Below are 22,065 nucleotides of genomic sequence, written 5' to 3' on the forward strand. Positions count from 1 at the left end.
GCGAAATACGATGCAATGAGTGACAGTGAGTCGTCGTCAAAACCGTAATATCTTAGCTTTGCTAAGAGTCGATGATTTATAGTGTCAAACGCCTTAGCGTAATTTATTTATTTATTTAGCAGTTTATTTCCAACAGGCAAAGCCCAGTTACAGGAAAATCTACAATTAATGTTTTGAAAGTGTAAACAAGTATTAAATTACTATAAATTAAATAACAAAAATAAAGAAAAATAAGGAAAACTTAAATTACTATAGTAACATCATGTATATATCAAAATTAAAGGAGATGTAAATTAACATTACAATGAACAAAGAAAGGGATTCATGGGACAAGGGAAAAAAGGAAGAGAAAAGGAATTATGGTAACTGTTGGTTTGTCAGAGGCAAAACTAGATCCTTTATGGAGCATACAAATATGTCACAGGTTGATGATACTGAATTAAAAATTCTGCACATTTGATATACGGGATCCTGAAACCTAATGTTAGTTCTGGCGCGATCTAAAGCAAAAGTGATATTTGCTCTAGAAGCAAATCGTGGTACATGAAATAGAATATCGTTCAAGAGAGGAGGAGAATTTATTTGATTATTGACCAACTTCTATAAGAATGTTACAAAATGAATTGTTCTCCTCATGGCCAGAGATTGCAGATTAAATCTACCTAACATCAGATCATGATCATGTCCCCTAACAGGATATATTCCATCCTCACGAAGCATAAGAAACTTTAAAACCCTTCTCTGAACGCTCTCGATGTAGCCAACATGGCATTCATTGTAGCGTTTAATTTTTCTATTTCTTATGTTCATTAACGCTCCATTGATATTTCATTAATTTCAATAATTATATTAATAATTTCAGTCAACTTCTTTTATCGATATTTCTTTAAATTCACACTGTCAATGACACATTACTACTGTAACGCATCACTCTCCTGGTTTAATTATTCATGCTTTCTGTTGATGGTCCGTCACTCTTCTGGTTGGTCTTGATTGATGTTTTCTCTGATTGGATTGACATTGACAGCTCAGGCGAGAGGTGGGGTCGTAACTTATTTAGTCGGTACTGCATCCATTTTTGGAGGACTTGTTCCCGTGTCGCAGGTAGAAGCGCACGTAAAAGGCCAGTTTTTTATTTCCGAAATTTGTGAAGCAGGAAGTGGCCAATATGGTTTATAATTTATAGTCCTTAATCTTGTTATATAGTCGCAGACTATATTATGCACGCGAGGTCGGGCCCGAAAAATCGTGTTTTTTTGGAAATAAAAATTCATATCTTTGGCTGTATAGCTAGCGAAACGATGAAATTTGGCATAGGGTCTCTCAACACATTGGGAATGATGGATCCGTAAACAATTTTTTTTTCCGGTACCACCAAACGGAGCGGTACTGTCTCAAAGTCAAAAATTCGTAAAAAAACGGGTCAAATTCCTTTCAGACGCGAGAACTCAAATAAAAAGCTTTTAAACGACTTGAAATTTTTAGGACATAAGAGTCGGTGGGGGCTTAAGAACTGTATACTTTTTGGGCCAGATCGGTATACAGGGTGAGTTGTTATAAGCGAACAAAAGTGACTAAAAAAAAAATTCAAACTTCTCCAGAGGCTAAAAAAAATTTTTTATAAAAAAAGTGTTTCGGCGAAAAGACTTCGTTTTATAAGAGATTTAACATACTTGGAGCTTTTTTTTGTAAAAAATTTATTTTACGAGTTCTAGCATTTTCAGTTTTTTGGGATTTCCCGCCAAACGATACTTATTTTGGGAAAATTTTTTCTTTCAAAAAATAACTTCATCTTTTACCTTTCATATGCCATATAACCGAAATTTTTGGGAACCATACAGGACGAGCAATAATGAACTTTACCCATGAAGGTCCGACTCAAAAATCACATTTTATTTAATAACTTATTCGTAGTGGCACCTGGACCATTTATATTCTCAGGCATTAAATACTTTAATAACCCGATTATTTGTGTAAAATTACAATCTTCCAACATTAATAGGTTCTGAGCAATTCGAATTTTCGCGTTTAATTCATTTTCCACGTCCCTGTACATGGTGAAAAGATCAAACAACATCTAAAGGATCCGAAATTTTGTTTTACAACACATACTAAAATTTCAGGGTTCCAGCAATAGTACAAGTACCCGAAAAATGCGATTTTATGAAAAAAGTCCATTTTTTTGCGTTTTTGCAGGTAATTGGAGGTGTCAACCTAAACTCTGATGAAATGGCTAGTGGGAACAATACTTTGACGCATTGTGGTTAAAAATTTTTTGCTCGTGACAGGTGGCCGGGACTTGGTTGGGTTTTTTGTAAAATTATGAATGAAAATGAATCGGAAACGATCAGGGAAAGGAAGCACCGAATCAGAAAATGAATGGGCTTTCCGAATCTGTGCATATCAATTGGGGAAATTGTGTATTGCGGCCAGGAAAATTCGGCAAACATTTTGACGTCTTCGAAAAATGCCGTTTTTTTGAAAAGTCAGTGGTTTTATACCGGGGTGAGACGAAATGAAATTTGCCCGATTATTTTATTAAAATTATTCGAATATATACACGGGTCAGTCGTAATGATCTATTTAATTTAAAATAAGAATTTAGATATTTGGTGAGTTTTTACTATTTAGTTTATTATTAATATATGTTAACAATTCTTAAACATTGCTTTTGAGATATAAATAAAAATTTTTTGAAATTATTGATTTTTAAGGTTAGTCGAGTATCATAACTTTTTTGGTATTGGTGCGATTTGGTTGAAATTTGGTACCTAGTACCTATTTCGGATAAGATTAATAAATTTTTACAGATATTTGACATGACTATGTTTTAAGGTCACGTGACTATTGGTACTTTTTTGCTATGAGTCCGATTGGGTTCAAATTTGGTACTTGGGCTTTATTTAGAATGCAATTATTAATTTTTGACAGATATTTGACATTTGACTTCCGGGTCACGTGACTATTGGTACTTTTTTGCTATTGGTCTGATTGGGTTCAAATTTGGTATTTGGGCTTTATTTAGGATGCAATTATTAATTTTTGACAGATATTTGACATTTGACTTCCGGGTCACGTGTCTATTGTAACTTATTTGCTATTGGTCTGATTGGGTTCAAATTTGGTATTTATGCTTTATTTAGGATACAATTAATAAATTTTAACAGATAATTGACATATTGAATTTTAAAGTCACGTGACTTTCATAATTCTTTTGCTATTGATCCGATTGGGTTGAAATTTAGTATTTGGGCTTTATTTACGATGCAAGTAATAAATTTTGCCAGAAATTTGACATATTGAATTTTAAAGTCACGTGACTTCCATAACTTTTTTGCTATTGATCCGATTGGGTTCAAATTTGGAATTTGGAGTTTATTTAGGATGCAATTGTTGATTTTTTACAAAATTTTAAAATATTGAGTTCTAGGGTCACGTGACTATCAAAATTTTCTATTTGATTGAAAAATGCTATTAGATGATATGTATATATTTGTAGATAATATTTTGTATTACCCTATTCCTTTTATCTTAATTAGTTAAATTATTTCTTAAATTTGCCTTTAAAAAAAAAATTAAAAAATCATCGGTTCGAATACATAGGCTTTAAAGGGAACTTATCTTCTTTCATAATATTGTAGCATTATTATAGGTTTTGAAAAATTTTGTTATTAAGCTTTTTCATTACTTTTTGAATGGTCTTTAGCCAGAAAAAAGAAATTTTAAATTTGGAGCATGTTTTAAAAAAAATTTAATTTTGGGCCCGATTTTGTTCGAAAACCGATAAATGCAAATAAATAGGTTTTCCGTTTATTTTAGAGTCAAATTGGTAATAATCTTTTTTAAAGATACTTTGAAGTAGTACAGGATAGAAAAATAAAAAATTGAAATTTTTTCATAGGGCTCTTGATAATTTGATATTTATGATCAATAGTTTTTTACAATTTTCTCCGAATCTGTGATAGCTATAATCAATTAGTTTTAACATTCAAATACCTCGTAACATTCCCTAGAACTTTTGTTTAAGGCAAAAAGTTGTCAGAGTTATAGTTTAGTTAGAAAAAAATAAAAACCATTTTTTCACAATTTTTCATGGCTATACCCCTTTCGATTTTCGACCAAAAAAAAAAATGTTTTTTTCTAGGGTTTTTTTTGTGAAAATTACAAGTTTAGGGCTAAAACTAAAATTTGTCATAAATTATTTTAAGAAAAAAAATGATACCGTGGGAAAAAACCAGTTTTCTTTTGTTTTTTCCCACATTTTCACTAATATCTCGGCTTCTATAGCTTCGATTCAATTCGTTGATGGTTTCTTTTATTTCTTATTCTCCTCCTGTCAATTCTTTTGATATTTTATTACTATTATATTTCAAAACAAAAAGGAAAATTAAAACAAATCGACGTAAAATCCCTGTTTGTTCTATTTCAATAAATAGACCCTTATGGGAACTTCTCTCTGAATTTGGTATTTATGGTTTATTTAGGATACAACTAATAAATTATGACAGATACTTAACTGACATTTGAGTTTCAGCCTAGGTCACGTGACTACCGTAACTTTTTTGCTATTGGTCCGATTCTGTTGGAATTTGGTATTTGGGCTTTATTTAGAATACAATTAATATACTTTCACAGATATTTGAAATATAAGACAGTATATTGACACACAACGCGACTATATAACAAATTATGGTTCTTTGAAGCATGATACCCCAACAACTGGTCCTCTCTTTCCTTGGCAGGTAGACGTTAGCCTCCCTGACTCACCTAAGTACACCTGATAATTTTTGATTGTTTTTTTAAATTCCCTTATGGCTTTTCACAGACAAGACCTAAAGGTTCCAAACTGGTCCCCACGGACCAAAAGTATAGGAGCGAAGCGACTATACTTGTTCCTTTAGGGAACTGTTTATTTCATAATTCTGGTGCAGGATGCCCGAGATTTTGATGGATAGATAATGAAACTTAGCAAGGTGAGTGTGTCACATTTTGAACGCCATTAATTTTTATCAACAGTGAATACAATGGCAACCGTTGTTTTAGGGTTTTACTTTTCCGTTTTCCTCTTTATTCTTCTTCAATTGTTGATGGCTGCAGGATTTTGATTTCCCCGGGAAATTGCTGTAAGCTGTGGAGCTGGAGCCAGAGTTAGAGCTAATATTAGAGATTCCCAGTCCAGATAGCTAAGCTACAAATGGCATACATTCACAGCCTCGATTTTGAAGGCTAGCCGTTCATTTCTTGGAGGAATATACAGGCCAGTTTATTCCATTTATTTAAATATTATTAACCATACCATCTCACTTATTTAAATTTTTATTAATATACTTTTAATTACAATTTATTGCTACAAATATTTAATCAATATAATTTAATACGTCAATTTCTTATCTATAATTTTAGTTATTTTTTGTTCAGTATTTTTCAGTACCTTTTTTGGTGGTTAAGTAGATATAACTTGGTTAAGGCTGATATGCCTTAGGTAAAAAGGTTCATGAACTTTCCTCTGTGTAATACAAATATATACTAAAAACTTTAATAATTGCAATTTATTTTTCAAGTGCTGAAATCTACCTACTAGCGAAAAGATATTTTTTTCTGCCTCTTTAAATCTACTTTATCCAGGGTCATTTAATAGTTAATTGAAACCTATATACCAAGTGTTTTTCTTAGTTTTCTTTCATTTAAAAAAAAACTAAGTGGCGCCCTCTTATTTATTAGTTATAATCAAGTTTATATTTTTTAATAGCCAGTCATAAGTGAACCTTCGAACAATCCCAAGCCTCCAATAATTCTGAGCTACCGTCTGCAAACTCTTGGCAAAGTAGTAACACTGTAAAGTTAACGCCACATCATAGAAAAGACACCACACCAAGGAACCGTATTCCAGTCTTGATCTAACAAAGGAAAATTACAATAGTTTTATTGAGTTTGAGTTGTTAAAGAGTCGGCTATTTCGAATGACAAAACCCAGAAGTTTCAACGAGGAGGTCACTGTGTGCTTAATATGTGGCACAAATGTGAGCCTATCATCGAATACAACCGCTGGATCTTTAATAGAAGTACTTCTACAGAGGATTTGATTGTCTATATTGTAATTAAACAAAACAGGATCCTTGTTTCGGTGAAAGGAGATCACACAGCATTTCGATGTTAAGAGATAACTGATTTGGACTGCACCACCCCCTAATTAGGTCCAAGTTACTCTGTAAAAACAAGCAGTCCAAGATACTATTGATACACCTGAATATTTTTAGATCATCAGCATAAGCTAGTCTAAGGCAGAAAATCAATTCTATAAGATCATTAATATAAAAGATAAAAAGAAGTGGGCCAAGATTGGATTCCTGTGGGACTCCAGAAGTTGAAACAAAGGTATTAGATCTACAACCTTCCGCCTCAACAAACTGTAGACGGTCAATAAGGTATGAACGAAATTAGCCTTTCTGAGAAGTTGAATTGCTTGTTCAATTTTTCCAGCAGAATGCTATGATTTATCTGATTGAAAGCCTTACTGAAATCAGTATACACCACATCAACTTGACTTTTTCTATCGAGGGCTGAAGAAATAAAATGAGTCACATTACCGAGGTTAGTGATGCACGACCTTTTAGGAATAAAACCGTGCTGATCTATAGAGAGTAGTGATTGAACTTGGGGAAGAATTCTGTTATAAACAATAGTTTCAAAAGTTTTAGAAAAATTGCAAAGTATGGAGATAGGTCGGTAGTTGTCGATTCTGTTTATATCGTCTTTTTTGTGAATTGGTATTACTTTACCACATTTCCAGACGCCTGGAAATTTGCCAGTTTTCAAAATAAGGTTAAAAATATGACATAAAGGCTGACAAAGGACAAACATGCAGTCTTTAGCCACAAAACTTGGAACACCATCTGGACCGGCTGTCAACTTGTTTTTTAGCCTCCGACTAGCAGCAATAATTTCCTCAGTGGTAATTGATGGAAGAATGTCAATGAGGTCTGAGGAATTAGAATGAGGATAGGTTTCTGCGAGGTTGATTGGATTTTTATAGGCATTCTGAAAAAGTTTGGCAAAAGCTGGCACAATATTTTCTGTTACTTGAAAAGAATTACCATTGGCATCGCACATGATAGACGGAAGTGAAAAGTGACCTTTCTTAGCTCTAACAAAAGACCAAAACGATGAGGGATCAGTGACAATGTTCTCCTCGGCTTGGGTCACAAATGAGTTATAGGCCTCACGGGCTTGAGATTTTACTGTCTGACGAAGCCTGTTGTATCTGGAAAGATTAAATTCAGTTGGAAAGGATCTATAATCACGATATGCTTTTTCCTTCTTAAAGATGTTAGAAATAATTTGTTTTGAAAACCATACTGGAAATCGCCGTCGTCTTCGTTGTTTTAAAGGTGCTGAAGCAGCAAAAGCTGAATCAAGTCTTTTGTAAAGTTCCTTGCAAGCGCTGTCAACGTCAGAAGACTGCAAGACGGACAACCAGTCTACATCAAGCAACAAATTATACATGAGTGGAAAGTCTGCTTTTCTGAAGTTAAACTGCTGTAGATTATTTGAACTTATAGAAGGATTATATTGATGAGGGGAAGCCGATTTAAAAGAAATTGTCAAAGCAGGATGATGCAAATCTTCGTCAATAAGCGGTGATATACTTTTGATGACACTGACGTCGAAATTTGAAAAAACCAAGTCAAGAAGCCTATTATTAACATTTGGAATATTGTTAAACTGCTTAAGACCCAGGATCTCGCATAGGTTGGTCAAAAGCTTGCACTTGACACTGCTAGCTTCGGTTGTATAATAAGATGGAACATTAAAATCTCCAACAATCATAACGCGTTTTGTGTAGACCAGATCCAGTGACATAATTGTTTCACACAAGGTCTCAAAGTCTCTCTTGGTTGTGCAAGGAGGGACATAGATTACAAATAAATAAAATACAAAATAACCATAAGTGAGCTTACAACCTAAAATATCTATAAGTGGTGTGGAGTTAAGGATGTCTTCCAAGTTAACCCTCTCTAGGTGGATGTTGTGAGAAGCTGCGACCAAGCAGCCACCACCACGAGTAGCGGCCACTCTATCCAGCTATCTGTCAGATCTGAGCACTCTAAATGTTTCTGGACACAATTCAGAGTCAAGATTATCTGGTTGAAGCCACGTTTCGGTGAAGGCAATGATGTCAAAGTCGCACACGGAGATCCCTGTATAAAGCTTATCAGTCTTGGTGCGGAGGCCACGTACATTTTGATAACAAAGACGTAGGTGGTGTGAAGTGCTGGAAGGATTTAGTTTTTTGTGACGATGACAGGCCTGCCATTGTCAAACTTGATGTACAGATTTGTTTCTCCATTGGATCGCCGATGCTCAAGTACGTCCTTGACCTTTTGCAGATCACTCCTCTGACTAGGAGTGAGGTCAGCCTCAACGTAAACCGCCTTAGCAGAGCTAAACCTCCTCCGGTTCTTTACTACATTGGTTACATCAGAATTGTTTGATAGAACTATCTTGAGACATTTACGACCTTTACTATTTGGTCTGCCCAACTCAACCACTTCTGAGACATGCACTTGCTTGCCAGTAACTGAGTTTAGAAGATTAGATATTTGGGTAATTTCTGAAGTGTGTGGTAAGATTTCCATATTAAACAGCATCATATTATTCATTCTCCTCTGTCGATCCGCGACCTCTTGCATTAAATCATTGCTGTCGTTGACCTGGGATTGAGAAATAGTATAATAGTATAGTATAATTTAATCTAATAGTATAAGAGTACTCTCAAATCCATGATCGAATGCCTCAATTATATCATCAGTTATCACAGCCAAGGAGGCTGAATACTCCTTACGAAACCCGTTTTGCAATTCTGAGATTACACCATTATCTTTTAAATATGAGTACATCTGACTGTATAAAATTTTCTCTATTATTTTCGAAATGGCAGGTAAAATGCGAAAGTCATTAAAGATCTCTGTTTTTTTTACTTTGGTAAAGGTATTCCTATTGCAGTTTTCCAACTTTAAAGAAAATAAATTTATTTTATGCAACTGTTAATAATATTAGTTATGTAACGATCAATAAATGGACTGCAATATTTTAACATAGATGACGTGATTTTATCTGTGCCACAAGCATTAGTTTTCATGTTTTGAATAATTTTATGAACATCTTCTATAGAACACATAAGTTTAAATTTTTTCGATGCGCCGAATTTGTTGTTTTCGTAAAATTCTATAGTTTCGTCACAGTCATTAGATCTGTTGTTAAAAAATTGAGAAAAATGCTGGTTTATTAAATTTCGATCTGTTAAATTAGGAGGTAACTTGCTATCATTTGAGTATAGGGTATTTAACGATCTTAGTGCCGACCATGTTTTTTTATGTTTTTATCTTCGAGAAATAAAATTGAGATAGGCCTTTTTTTTGGATCTCAGTACAGAAACTGTCAAATTACGCAGTTCTTTGTACCGGTCCCAATCTTGAGGTTCTTTAGTACTGTTGAATTTTTGTAAGGCCTTCATGACAGCCTTCAAATTTTCTGTTAGCCACGGAGCATTTTTTGTCACTCTAGATTCTTTAAAGGGGGCATGAATATCAAAAAGTGGGTTTAAAAAATCAGTAAAAAGAAGTAATTTTTTATCTATATCATTCTCATAAACAATGTCTATCCAAGGCAAATTGTAGAGATCGGATAAAAAATTATTTAAAACAAAACCTTTAAAACAACGATGCATACCAAGTTTTGATGCATGTTTGTTGGATTTTAGTTTTAGGTCAACAAATATGAGTCTGTGATCAGATTTACCGCTGCTTTTATTATTTTACTAAAAGCGGCCTTCCAAGAAAAAAGACTATTCTTCCCACAACTTTTATTTTAGTCGAATCAGCACTTGATGTCTTGCACAAGTCTAATTAAGAACTCAAAAAAGCACACTATTAGCGTCTTAAAAGAAATTTTTAAGATTAGAATTTTTGATAAAACATTCACGAAACTCTTTAGATTGCCTATACAAAATGTCATTGAAATGGTGTAAAAAAATTTTGAGGGTAATATAAAAATAGTAAAGAGTTGCTATATAAATATAGGGTGGAAAACGCATATTAAGAAAGTTTAGGGGCACTGAAAGGGTTAATTTAAAAAACGTTTTTTTTTAATTCTAGGCTTAAAAAACAAGATAAAATTTCGAAAAAAAATCCTCTGCGATAAATGTTGACCCTAAATCAAATGGTGGTACTGAAAAATTATTTGGAAAATCGCAAAGGGTAGGAGTTGCTTCGTCAATAACTTTGTTGTTATTTTTTTCGCCACGTGGATTCAGTTTTTAAAAACTGCATACTTTTTCCTACAAAAATGGTGCTCTTATTGCACATCGTTCAGAGCGATGATTTGCGCAAAAATTGTACGAAATAAACTAATTACCAAAATTCCTTATTAAATGCATACTTATTTGGTTCATTGAAGGCATGCGGTCTTATGCGGTATTATGGGAAGTACTTTTGTCAGTTTATTTCTGTTTAAGTGTGTGTAAACGTAACTTGGACAAATTATGGAATATATACACCTACCGAGCAGCCGTGTATATATCGGCTGGTATATAGCCGGCTTCTGAACTTGGCATGGTCGTTTGTGAGTGTCCGATTTAGTTTTTTTTAATTTTTAGAACAATTTATACAAAAAAGCCCAATCCTAAAAGAACAGTTTTTTAAATTAACCAAAGAATTATGTGTTCCATCACATATCTACCATATTCCATCCTACATAAAACAGTACAACCTTATTCTTAAACAAACAACACCTTGCTAGGCGATATAACTAAAGCCTAATAAATTAAAATCCCATCAAACTCAGCTGTAATATACTTCTGATATAATATGGCTATACTGGTTCATAAAACAGCCATCAAAAAGTACTCAAAATTTCAAATAGCCAGTAACTACAATCGCCATTTCTCTAATACTCCCCACTTTCCGCCCTTAAATCGAAGCGTGCATTTTCCATTTCTCAAGTGTCTACCCCTTTACCCCTCCTTTATCTCTATTTTCAAACCCCCAATGGCAATAAACAATCAACTCAGTCGCAATCTCTCTCAACTACAATTAAATTAGATTTTAATCGTAAAAGCGCCTATTTAAACGAGCATTTAAGGAGCTCCAGGGGGGCTATATTTAACTCCCTCATATTCCATCAGACCCCTGTTGAGTGCTAGGCGGAGTCTAAGACACAGTAAGAAACGTTCGTGACCAATGAAAGGGAAGAAGGCTCGCCCCTCTACTGAACGAGTGACGGTAAGCGGGGTGAGACGGGTGAAGCGAGACCCCGTTAAAAGGGGGTTCAAAAAGGAGTCTATGCTATGCAGCTCACAGCGCGAGTTGACGGACTTCCGAGGAATGTTGATCGTCGAGTGATAATTTTATTATGAACGAACGTGTACGGGAGATTTAAGTGCGGAAAAAGAGGGTCTTTTTCCTGTCTAATTTGTAATATAATAATTTAAAACATTTGTTATTTTAATTTAAGAAATATTAATAATTGAAGAGAACAACTATTGATACACCGAGGAAAAATTTGATGAACTGTTAAAGAAAGTTCGATTACCCGTTAGGTTTTCTTAGGCTAAATAGGCGCCAATCGCATAATCTGATTGTCGTAATGAACGTGACCTAATTGGAGCTAATAGATTTTTTTTACCTTAAATAGGTAAATGATTTACTAAAATCGAATAAATTTATTGTAAGTGGGTATGAAATAGTTTGATAACCATTAGCAAAAACTTTGATCTTGAGACTTGGCAATCGATCAGTTCATTTACCACAATAAAGTAGACTCTTTATCAAAGTGTTGCCTCACACACGCTCTAACAACTGTCAAGTTTCAAAAATCTTACTTATCGTCTTACGCCCGACTCACCGGAATGGCAGCGTGCTTTAAATGCAAAAAAGACAAGGATAAGAACAGATATGTTGACTGTCATGGGTGCAGATAAAGTTTTCATTATGATTATGCAGATTTAACAAGTTCTGTCTCGCTATTCGCTATATTATCAGAACGTTCGAGGAGTGCGTACAAAAACATCTACGTTTTGAATATGCTGCTGTTTGTGGTTCTAACATCATCGCTCTGATAAAAACATAGTTCCAGCCCGACATTTCAGACTCTGAGCCCTTTATTGAAGAATCTACTGTTTTTAGAGCTGACAGACAGCTGCAGCAGCAGAGGGAGAGTAGAAGCCAAGCATGGAGGCGGATCCTCTAAATCGAAGAAAGTTGGTCTTGGAATCATACACATTTTGTTACCATCTATAGATGTTGTAAGATTACTATTAACTATTTTGTTCTTTATCTACTTGTCTACATTTTACCTTTCACTTGTGACAGCGACTTTTTGTGAGTTAATAACCTCCTTAGATCTACTTGTTTCGAAGCAACTAATTGTTCTTGGAGACTTTAATGTTACCACGTTTCAAGTAAATCAAGCTTTAAATAATAAAAGTAAACTATTAAATACCTTCTTTGAAATTCTTGGACTCGGACAGTATTCCGAGATTAAATGGCAGGTTTATTGATTTGGTCTTTGCAAATGTTAACATTGAAGTCAGCAAGAATGAGGTTCCTCTACTGAATGAAGACTTGCATCATCCTGCCTCGATGGTTTCTGTGCAAGCTGCCCTACCTCACATTTCAAATACTACAATACAGAAAAACAATCTGCCTCAATTTAACTTGAGGAAGGCGAATTTATGTATAATCTAATACTGAATGCTGACTGGTCCACGGTTTTATGTTGTAATAATGTTGATGCATGCTGTAGTGACTTTTATAAAATCCTTAACATCTTTGCTGCATCAACTCCTTTGAAGTATCAGCGACGTAGGCGGTTTCCAGTGTCGTTTTCCAAAAACATAATTAGCAATATTTTTAAAAAGGAGAAAGCATATCGGGATTTTAAAATGTTATCGTACAGATAACTATCGCCGCAAATTTACCTCGTTATGCCAAACAATAAAATATCAAGCTCGGGAGGCCTTCAAAATATATGCCATTACAACATAAAAAGTATTCTCTGAGGACCCTCCCTCTTTTTGGTCTTTTATTGCCAGTCTTTGGTGCCAGCAACAGTTAACGATTCTTTTGGAAGAAGTTTTGAGGGTAGTGCTAATATTGCTTCAGCATTTGCATATTTTTTCAAATTGCATATAAAAATTCTAACCGAGCAGATGAAAGCTATTCTTACTCTTGTTCCTCGGATTAAGTTTCCCCGTCAATTTCTACTGATAAAATTGCAGCTGCAGGTAAAACATTCAAAATCAAAATGATCATGGGCCAGATGGAATTACCAGTTTCATAGCTAAAGACTGTGCATTTATTCTGTGTAACCCCTTATGTCATCTTTTTAACCTAATCCTCAAAATCAGTCAGTTTCCCTTTATTTGGAAAACTGCCAAAGTAATTCCCATGCATAAGAAAGATAACGTACAGAATATTGAAAATTAACGTCCCATACACATTCTATGTAACTTTTCCAAAATCTGTGAGTTTATTATTTACAATTCCATATTTCCTCAGGTCAGATCGTAACTATCCATGGATCAACATGGTTTCTTTACCAAAAGAGCATGTATCACCAACCTTTGTAAATAAATGAAAAAACCAAGTTGATGTAATATATACTCACTTCAGCAAAGCCTTTGACCATATAGATTACTACATCCTACTAGAAAAGTTGAGGTCTCTGTTTATTTTTTTTTAAAAGCTTTCTGCTTTGTTTTCATCTTATCTCATTGGTCGTCAAAATTTTTTCGAAATTGATGGCTACAAATCAAAATCCTTTATGCCTATATCTGGAGTGCCACAGGGGTCCAATCTAGGTCCTCTACTATTCAACCTGTATGTCAATGACCTAATTTCAAGTATCTTTTGCTGCAAACTAGCCTATGCTGACGATCTGAGGCGAATCTTCTGGCGTGTCACGGACGACCTGGATTGCTTATTGCTGCAAAGCAATATCAACCTGGTTAAGAATTGGTGTAATCGCAGTCATCTAAATCTTAACGTTTCTAAATTCTGTGTTATGTCACCCCAATAATATCTAACTATACCATTGCCAGTTTCACTTTATGCAGAACGAATTTGTTGAAGGACCGAGGAATTATTTTTGACGATAGACTTACATTCGTCCCTCATATTGATTATATAGTGGCTGCTTCCTTAAGAATATTGTGGTTTATTATTCGGAACTGCAGGCTTTTTATCAATTCATTTTCTTTGATAATGCTCTATTTCTCTTTGGTTCAATCCAAGCTCGAATATGGTTCTCTGGTTTGGTATCCATCTTATGAATGCCATATTAACTCCCTTAAATACATCCAAAGGCGCTTTTTGAAATATCTTATTTTTAGAAAGGATAGTGCCTATCCAGTTAGAGGTTATAATCACAATCATCTGTTATCCGGGTTCAACTTAGAGGCTCTTGTTCTGGGGAGAGATATTCACGCTGTGGCATTCTTGTGGAAATTGCTCAATGGTCACAAAGATTTTCAACTAATCTTGATCACATTTCTTTGCAGGAGTCACGCTCTTCTTCCAGAACAAATGTTACTTTTGCTCTTGATCGTGCCAGAACTAACATTAAATATCACGATCCTATTTTTATCATGTGCAAAATCCTCAACAAATTTGCTTCCACCTGTGATATCTTTCAATGCTCTCTGACGCACCTAGTTTCACAGGTGATGATGAGGATTGTTACACAGTGAGTTGGGCAGTCGCTAGAGGATGGGTTGACTTTATCTCCTTTTGTTTTGTACGTACCTTTTTTTAAAAATATTACTTAGAATTTTATTTTACTTCAACTCTGGCTCTGTTAAATAATTTAATCCAGAGTTTAGTTTTTAGTACTTTATGTGTATATTTTACCATTGCTAATTTTGATTTTCCGGTAATTGGCCTGTTGGAAAAAATAAAGATAAATAAATAAATAAAGTGCTTTAATAGTCATTATACAGGGTGCTTCTTTAATAATGCGACAAACTTCAGGTTTATGTTCCTTGGGCGAGCAAAAAATGTTCCTATAAATATATGTCCTAAACGTCTTAATTTTTACACTACAGGGTGGTAAAGTTGAAAGAAAAGACTTACTTTTTTCGATAAATTTGATATCTCCGTAGATATTTTTCTGAAAATTGATAGTTAAGTAATATACAATAGAATATTTGCTAAAGTAGACTCCGACTTAAGTGACAATCAAGTTGGTTTAAGAAAAGGTATGAAAACCAGAGATATGTGGTATAAATGTTCTGGCACTGAGATGTTTAGACATGAATCTACATGTGTGCTTTATTGATTTTGAAAAAGGTTTTGAAAAGATTTAACATCATAAACTTATCAAAATACTTACAGATCTCAACATTGATAGCTGGGACAGAATAATTGCCAACCTCTACTGGCAAGAATTAGAGTAGATGAAAGGCTCTCGGAAAAAGTCAAAATTTTGCGGGAATTTCTCCAATATTGTTCAATTTGGACAGCGACGCAATTTTCCGTGATGCTTTAAGTAACAGACAAGAAATTAAGGTGTTACCATTAACGATCAAGTTTTGAACAATATGCGCTTCGCTGATACTATTGTAAAGGCAGATAAACTTGAAGATCTCCAAACACTTTTACAAAGATTAAATGATTCATGTAATTCTGCTGTAGCTGAAGCTTAGACTCTTAAAAAGGCCGAAATGGATAACTGATGCCTTTGAAAGGCGGTGCTATGGTCGCATAATAAAAATATCCTGAAAAGATAAAATCACGAACATGGAACTGCGTCTAAGAACTCAAAAGGAGGAGGAAGTAGTTAACATGCTTCGGACCTAAATATGCGTTACTACAAAACATATTGCGGGGGAAAATAAAAGGGAAAAGAATCCAGGGAAGAAGAACATCTTGGCTCCGAAACTTAAAATATTGGTTTGGACTAACATCAAACGAACTATTAACGGCACAGTAAAATAATAATTGCCCTGATGATATCCAACCTCCGATGAGGAGACGGAACTTAAAGAGGGAAATAAGTAGCTATAACCATTAACAAAATATGCTTTGATTGTGGTAATCGGACAGTTCATTTACTACAATAAAAAATTATATTATTTTGATGAAACTCTCTGATATCGATAATCGAATTCTTGTGCCACCACAACTTAATAATTAGAAATAAAAAGTACGAAAATTTTACCTACTTACAATATAACAGATATAAAAGTATAAATCGTTTTATTCTTAAAAATTATTTATAAGAAACTGAAGGTTATAATAAATCATCCTAATATTGAAGCAATATATCCTAATATTCTAGCAATACTCATATTATATAGATAGATATATATAGATAACATTTCTGTTTTTTTTTCTAAATAATTAAATGTACGTCACTGAATAGATTTAAAGAATTTCAGATAGGAAATCGCAAATCCAGAACAGTTTCGATAGTTTTTTCAAAATATTTCTCAAAGAGCAACAAAACTAGGTTCATGCATCCTTTTTGTCACCATCCTTATATATTAACGGAAACTTTATTAAAACTATGATTAGTTGTTTAATGAATGGTAGTTAAATATATAAAGACAATAATGCGTAACTAACATATAGGTTTATTTCAACTAAAAGTTTCAAACGAATATTCATCTCATTGAGTCTTAAGAATATGATAAACTATTAAACTAATAAGGTTACCTTTCGGGAATGACTATGTCCTGTTATTAAATTTTAATTTTATTTAAGGATTCTTGCATAATTTCGTTCTCGGAAGACCTTCCTATATGGTAGTAAACACAACGAAACGTATAAATTTAATTTTAAGAGCATTTTGTCACAATTTCGTTGTTTGTGGACTGAGATGAATTCGCGACCTTAAGTGCATTTTTTAACTTGTAGTTAGTTCCCTGTTCCATAGTTTGCCTCTTGCAAACGTTCCATTCGATACATAAGAAATGTGATGCGTTCCTGCATTCTCGTTGGGAAAAAAATTTTCTCTAGTAGATCTAGAATATTTATGGCGGGCCCATAAATAAATAATGAAAAATAGAAAGGACTTTTAGCAATAAAATACCTTTAATCATTACCGCGAAGTCATTCAATTTCTTTCAACAGTATCTTATTCAGTAATAGAATTTTTTCTCTCAGTATTATTTTTTTATACTCACCACTCTGTTTTGATCACAAATTTTTTCTGCATTATTTGACAATAAAACAAAATTTATGAATATGATTTTTTTATGAACGTAAAATTTCTGTAGTACAAATCACAAAAAGAAATATCTATTAAATTTCTTTAAATGGTCTCTTACCATGGCCTCATAATGAATTATTTGTTCAGCTTTATATTTTTTAAGTAGGCTTTGAATTTAAGATAAGAAAAGTGAGCAGAAGCTTTAACTTTAAATTTATAACAATCTGATATAATGATAAAATCTTATTATTTAAATATATTATAGAAATAGTCTAGCTTCTTACTTTCCTTTAAAAGCTAGAATGTAGAATTCAAAGGTTCACGATTCCAAAATGTCTTCATAGGAATTCATGTTTTATTTTCTCAGAAGTGTGGGATGAAATTTGACAACCTCACCTTGCCTCTAGCACAAAGGGCATTTCCTTTTACCACAAAACTTCACACTGCGTAGATGCATTGTGGAATACCCAATTATTTTTGTGGTAACATTTGTACCTGAATTAAAGCAATGATCAAAGATTTCCTAAAAAAAGTAAATTAACTTTTGTCTGATATAAATACTTACATAACTTTTAACAAAGATCCAACAATTAAGACCCAAAACAAACTAAATAAACATATTAATGACATTTCTCACTCTCTTACACCGAATCAAATTAAAAACCTGAAATGCATAAATAGTGTTATTCCGAAAAAACCTAAAATCCATAAAGAAAATATCCCACTTAGACCTATTGTCAGTTTTGTTGGTTCTGCGTTATATAACCTTTCAAAAATTCTTTCTGAATTGTTACATTTAATAAAGACCAATATTACACTTGTTGAATATTAACTCTTTTGAAATCGTCTTTGATTCAGAATTACACGATCACTTACTACTACTCGAAATATTTATTTTCACCGTATTTGCTTACAACTAATTATATCTGATTTAAATTGCGCCAATATTCCGAACTTTACTTTCCTGAACTTCATTTTGACGTAAGTTTAAGTTAAATATAAGAAATGCAGGGATTATTGTCGATTTGATAAAAACATAAAATAAGCTTTTATGAATTTCATTTCATTCTGCTATTTGTTTCAATATGAGCACAATGAAAAATCGAAATAATGTTTGAAAATGTATTGTTCATAAACATAAAATCCGCTATTTTTATTATAGTGAGCAAGCTGCGTATTTAGTCATTGTACAATGCATACAAATTCAAATCTGTGCTTACACGCTTCAGTGAAATCAAATTAATTTTTGATTAAAAAAGCAAAACTTTTTTTTGTTTTTCGTGAATACAGTCCCCATAGAGAGACGAGTGTTTATTAGTTTTGAAAGCACTGTGAAAACTACAATTAATGTGGAAATTTATACAGTCTGTCAATTTGAAAACGAACCATTCTGAATATTTTAGGATACTTAATTGTTTCCTACATGGACATTTATTTTTATAAAGACTATCATAAAAGTAAAGGACCACAGCTACCCTTAAAAAGTCCGGAAGCCCCTATATAATTCGTGAATGCACTCTTTTATCAAACAGTGTCCAATGCATAAAAAATATGCCATTGGATCACTTTTTTGATAAAAGGGTGCGTTCACAAATTATTAAGGGGATTTGGGACTTTTTTAACAAATGGTATATTGAAGAAGATCTCAACAGCTCATAGCAATTGGGCTGCAGCAGTCTATGCAGAATTTATCAAACACGCCATCTGCAGCAGCTGACCTGGTTATTAAAGTCTGTGCAGACCTGAGTTATGCGATGTAATATGTTACCCATGCTAAGCAACATAAACCACAGCCCTAAAATAATCCAATGAGAAATAGAAGGTGCAAAATATCCAAATTATCGAAACTCAAACTTTAATTTTGCTTGATATTGGAAGGATTCACTTTTCACTGAAGTTTAGGAGAGCAGCAAATTATTAACTGCAGGTGGGTTCACAATCTAAACTTGAACAACTTGAAAAAAATAAGGAATTAAGAAATTTCAAATTATTGTAAGCAGAATATGTATATTTTAAGAAAATATAGCGATAACGCTAGGAACATATGATAAAGATTATATGAGATAACCCAAAAGATGGTAATTGCGATATTAAGAAAATCTAACTGGAGAATATAAATTTATATAGAACACGTAGCGAAATGCTCTGATTGACAGATACGTAGATTAAGCCATAACAATTCTGAGTTTTGCTTTTTTATCACGAACGGCAGAAGAAACTTTTTTGAAAAAATGGAATGAAAAAGAATAAAAAAAATTAAAAATAAATTGCAATTAAATAAGATGTCATCATAGAAATTAAGTCCTGTGACAGATAACACAAAAGTTGCTTTGCTAAGCTTGTTGTTTGATTATACATACACTGTATGTTGTGTACACAGATCTGCTTAGGAAATATTGATAAGATATCCTTGAGATGAACCTACTAAACTGGATGACACCATTATATCCATGGTAATCAGAATTTGCTCTTGATCATCCGAATATACCTGCAATGAAAATAAAGGTGTGATGAATTCGTAATTTTGATATATTGGGGGTTTCAGAGACATGAATTACTTCACAGGAAGGTCCCTTATATTATTTTCCCGAATATAATTTATTAGTAATTTATAAAAACGCCACAAAATATTTTGATTTTAGTTTTGAATTTAATTTTAAAAGTAAAAATATAATTGTTTCGAACTTATACAAAATATAAACCTCCTACTACCACTAATACATCAAACTGATTTTTCGGAGGACATTTTTATATGCCACTGACGTTTAATGATAGTTTAATATTTTTTGGTGATTTCAATATAGTCTTAAATCTTTTAAAACAAACAACTTTAAGTAGAAAATGTATTAGTAGTTAGTTATTAAGTTTATTGGAAACTTTGAACTTATGTCCTAAATTATTACCGTCAGTTAAAAAACTACCCTAAACGTGCAACAAATAAAGTAAAATTAGTAGTACTTTTTTAATTAAGTGAAGTTACGGATACTTTCAAAATAACTATAAGGGAAGGATCTCTGTTAATTTAGGCCGCCTAGGACAGCTTAAAATATCTCTATCAGTGTTCGATTATGGAGATATTATACAAAACGATTATTTTATAGTTTATCTATATAAAAGATCAAAAAGGCTGTATTGACAATGCCTATTCATAGAACTTTAGTTAAAAAATAATAATTAATATCCAAGTATTCGCATGCGGAATGAAAGTTTTTTTATTAATACATACAATCATAATGAATAAGATCATTGGAGGCTCACACGTGTCATAGATCTGATTCTTGCTACATAAAGCTAAATTTTACAATATAGTGGTCTATGCTTACCCTTACGCTGATTCTTAAACTTTATTACCTTATTTTAAGCTATAATGCACCCAGACTGATGTCAACTATTTTCTCTTTAAAAGGGTAGTGAGGCACATTATCTGAGTCGTATATGGACAATGGTTTTAATAATCGCAGTACACTCCGACTATCAAAAAAAATAATAATATATTATTTGTATATTTTTTTTATATTTTGAAATGTCAATAAAATTGTTCTGGTTTGATTTGATATTGATTTCCCATTATAATCATTTTTTAATTTCAGGTGAAAATATGGTTTCAAAATAGACGAATGAAATGGAGAAATTCCAAAGAGCGAGAACTGTTGGCAGCTGGTGGGTCACGCGAACAAACTTTGCCCAATAAAAACAACCCTCATCCAGATCTAAGCGATGCTGACGGAGATAGGCCTAAATTGGATTTATCAGATGTACCTGTAAGTCTATCCTTATGCAACTTTTATCTGTAGACTATAATTATTAAAAGAACTCTAAGAAAATTAATGAAAAAAATTTATATACGAAATGACTCAACATAATTAAAATGTTTAACTATATTTTTGGATCTAAGTTGAAATAAAAGGCTCTTGATGATCAAATTTATATTTGGCCGGCATTTCGAACTCTATGAAATCATCTTCACGACTTTACAAATAAGATCATGTACATTTTAAAACACATCTAACATCAGAGCAAAATTTCTTTCCAAGCAAGCACAAAAACTCAGTTAATATAAAATAAATATATTATTTCCATCTTCTGAACAATTTTTTTAAAATAAACATAATATTTCTCTTTTTTTAGGATATCTCTCCAGCTAATTCCCCAAGCGATCGTCAACAATTATCAAATCAAGAATTGACATCGCCGTCAGAATCCGCCCATTCGAACTTACTAACGTCACAGAACTACCAAGGCTCTTCTTACGATACCATGGAGTATGACAGCTCAAATGACAGCGACGAAGAAATAAATGTCACGTGATTGTGCTACGAATAATACCAAAAAGTTTAACCGACATTCCAAATAAATTGTGGTGATTTTTTTAATATTAAGATTGTATAAATCAAAGTATTTAAAATAGGTGTCAAAATGCCTATATTCTAACCATTCATAGTATATACATACATTGTTCTCAACTTCTAAATTCATGCCGTATAATTTATTTAAATGTCAGAGTGCATCATAAATATCTTCTTAAAATATTTTTTTAACTCTGTAATTAATTACAAAACTGATTAAATGTATATATGTTTTCATTGCAATGTTTACGTAATTGGTTATGCTCACCTGAAAGAAATCCTTAAAAAAAAACTTTAAGTTGCTTCCAGAAAAGCAACTAAGATTCTTAGGCTTTACAGTATAATTCTCACAGTCTGCGTAAACACCGTGACTTATTGGTAACACCAGCTATTTGACTACTTTAAACGTAACAATTTTAACTAAAACTCCCATAAGAGATGCACTTTTCTTCCGCTCTCTACAGTATTGACAAAACTATTAAATGGGTAGCTTATTGATTCATGCGTTGCA

The 22,065-nt window shown here is 32.9% G+C and overlaps 1 protein-coding gene and 1 long non-coding RNA gene across 2 annotated transcripts in view; one reads left to right on the plus strand and one right to left on the minus strand.

The window, feature by feature from the left end:
* Window positions 1-21,791, plus strand: part of LOC126750662 (homeobox protein DBX1) — a 69,546-nt gene extending 47,755 nt beyond the window's left edge. The window contains exons 5-6 of the mRNA XM_050460340.1: window positions 20,799-20,969; window positions 21,337-21,791. Of these exons, the coding sequence (XP_050316297.1) occupies window positions 20,799-20,969; window positions 21,337-21,516 (351 nt within the window). The 3' untranslated portion in view covers window positions 21,517-21,791. The remainder of the gene's footprint in view (window positions 1-20,798; window positions 20,970-21,336) is intronic.
* Window positions 17,328-18,169, minus strand: LOC126750669 (uncharacterized). The gene is made up of 3 exons (XR_007665785.1): window positions 17,934-18,169; window positions 17,774-17,872; window positions 17,328-17,703 (listed from the first exon to the last, which is right to left on the minus strand). It is a non-coding gene; the product is annotated as an uncharacterized LOC126750669 (long non-coding RNA).
* Window positions 21,792-22,065: the final 274 nt, after the last annotated feature.

This window comes from Anthonomus grandis, chromosome 2 (genome assembly GCF_022605725.1).
Source record: "Anthonomus grandis grandis chromosome 2, icAntGran1.3, whole genome shotgun sequence".
NCBI classification, from domain to species: domain Eukaryota; kingdom Metazoa; phylum Arthropoda; class Insecta; order Coleoptera; family Curculionidae; genus Anthonomus; species Anthonomus grandis.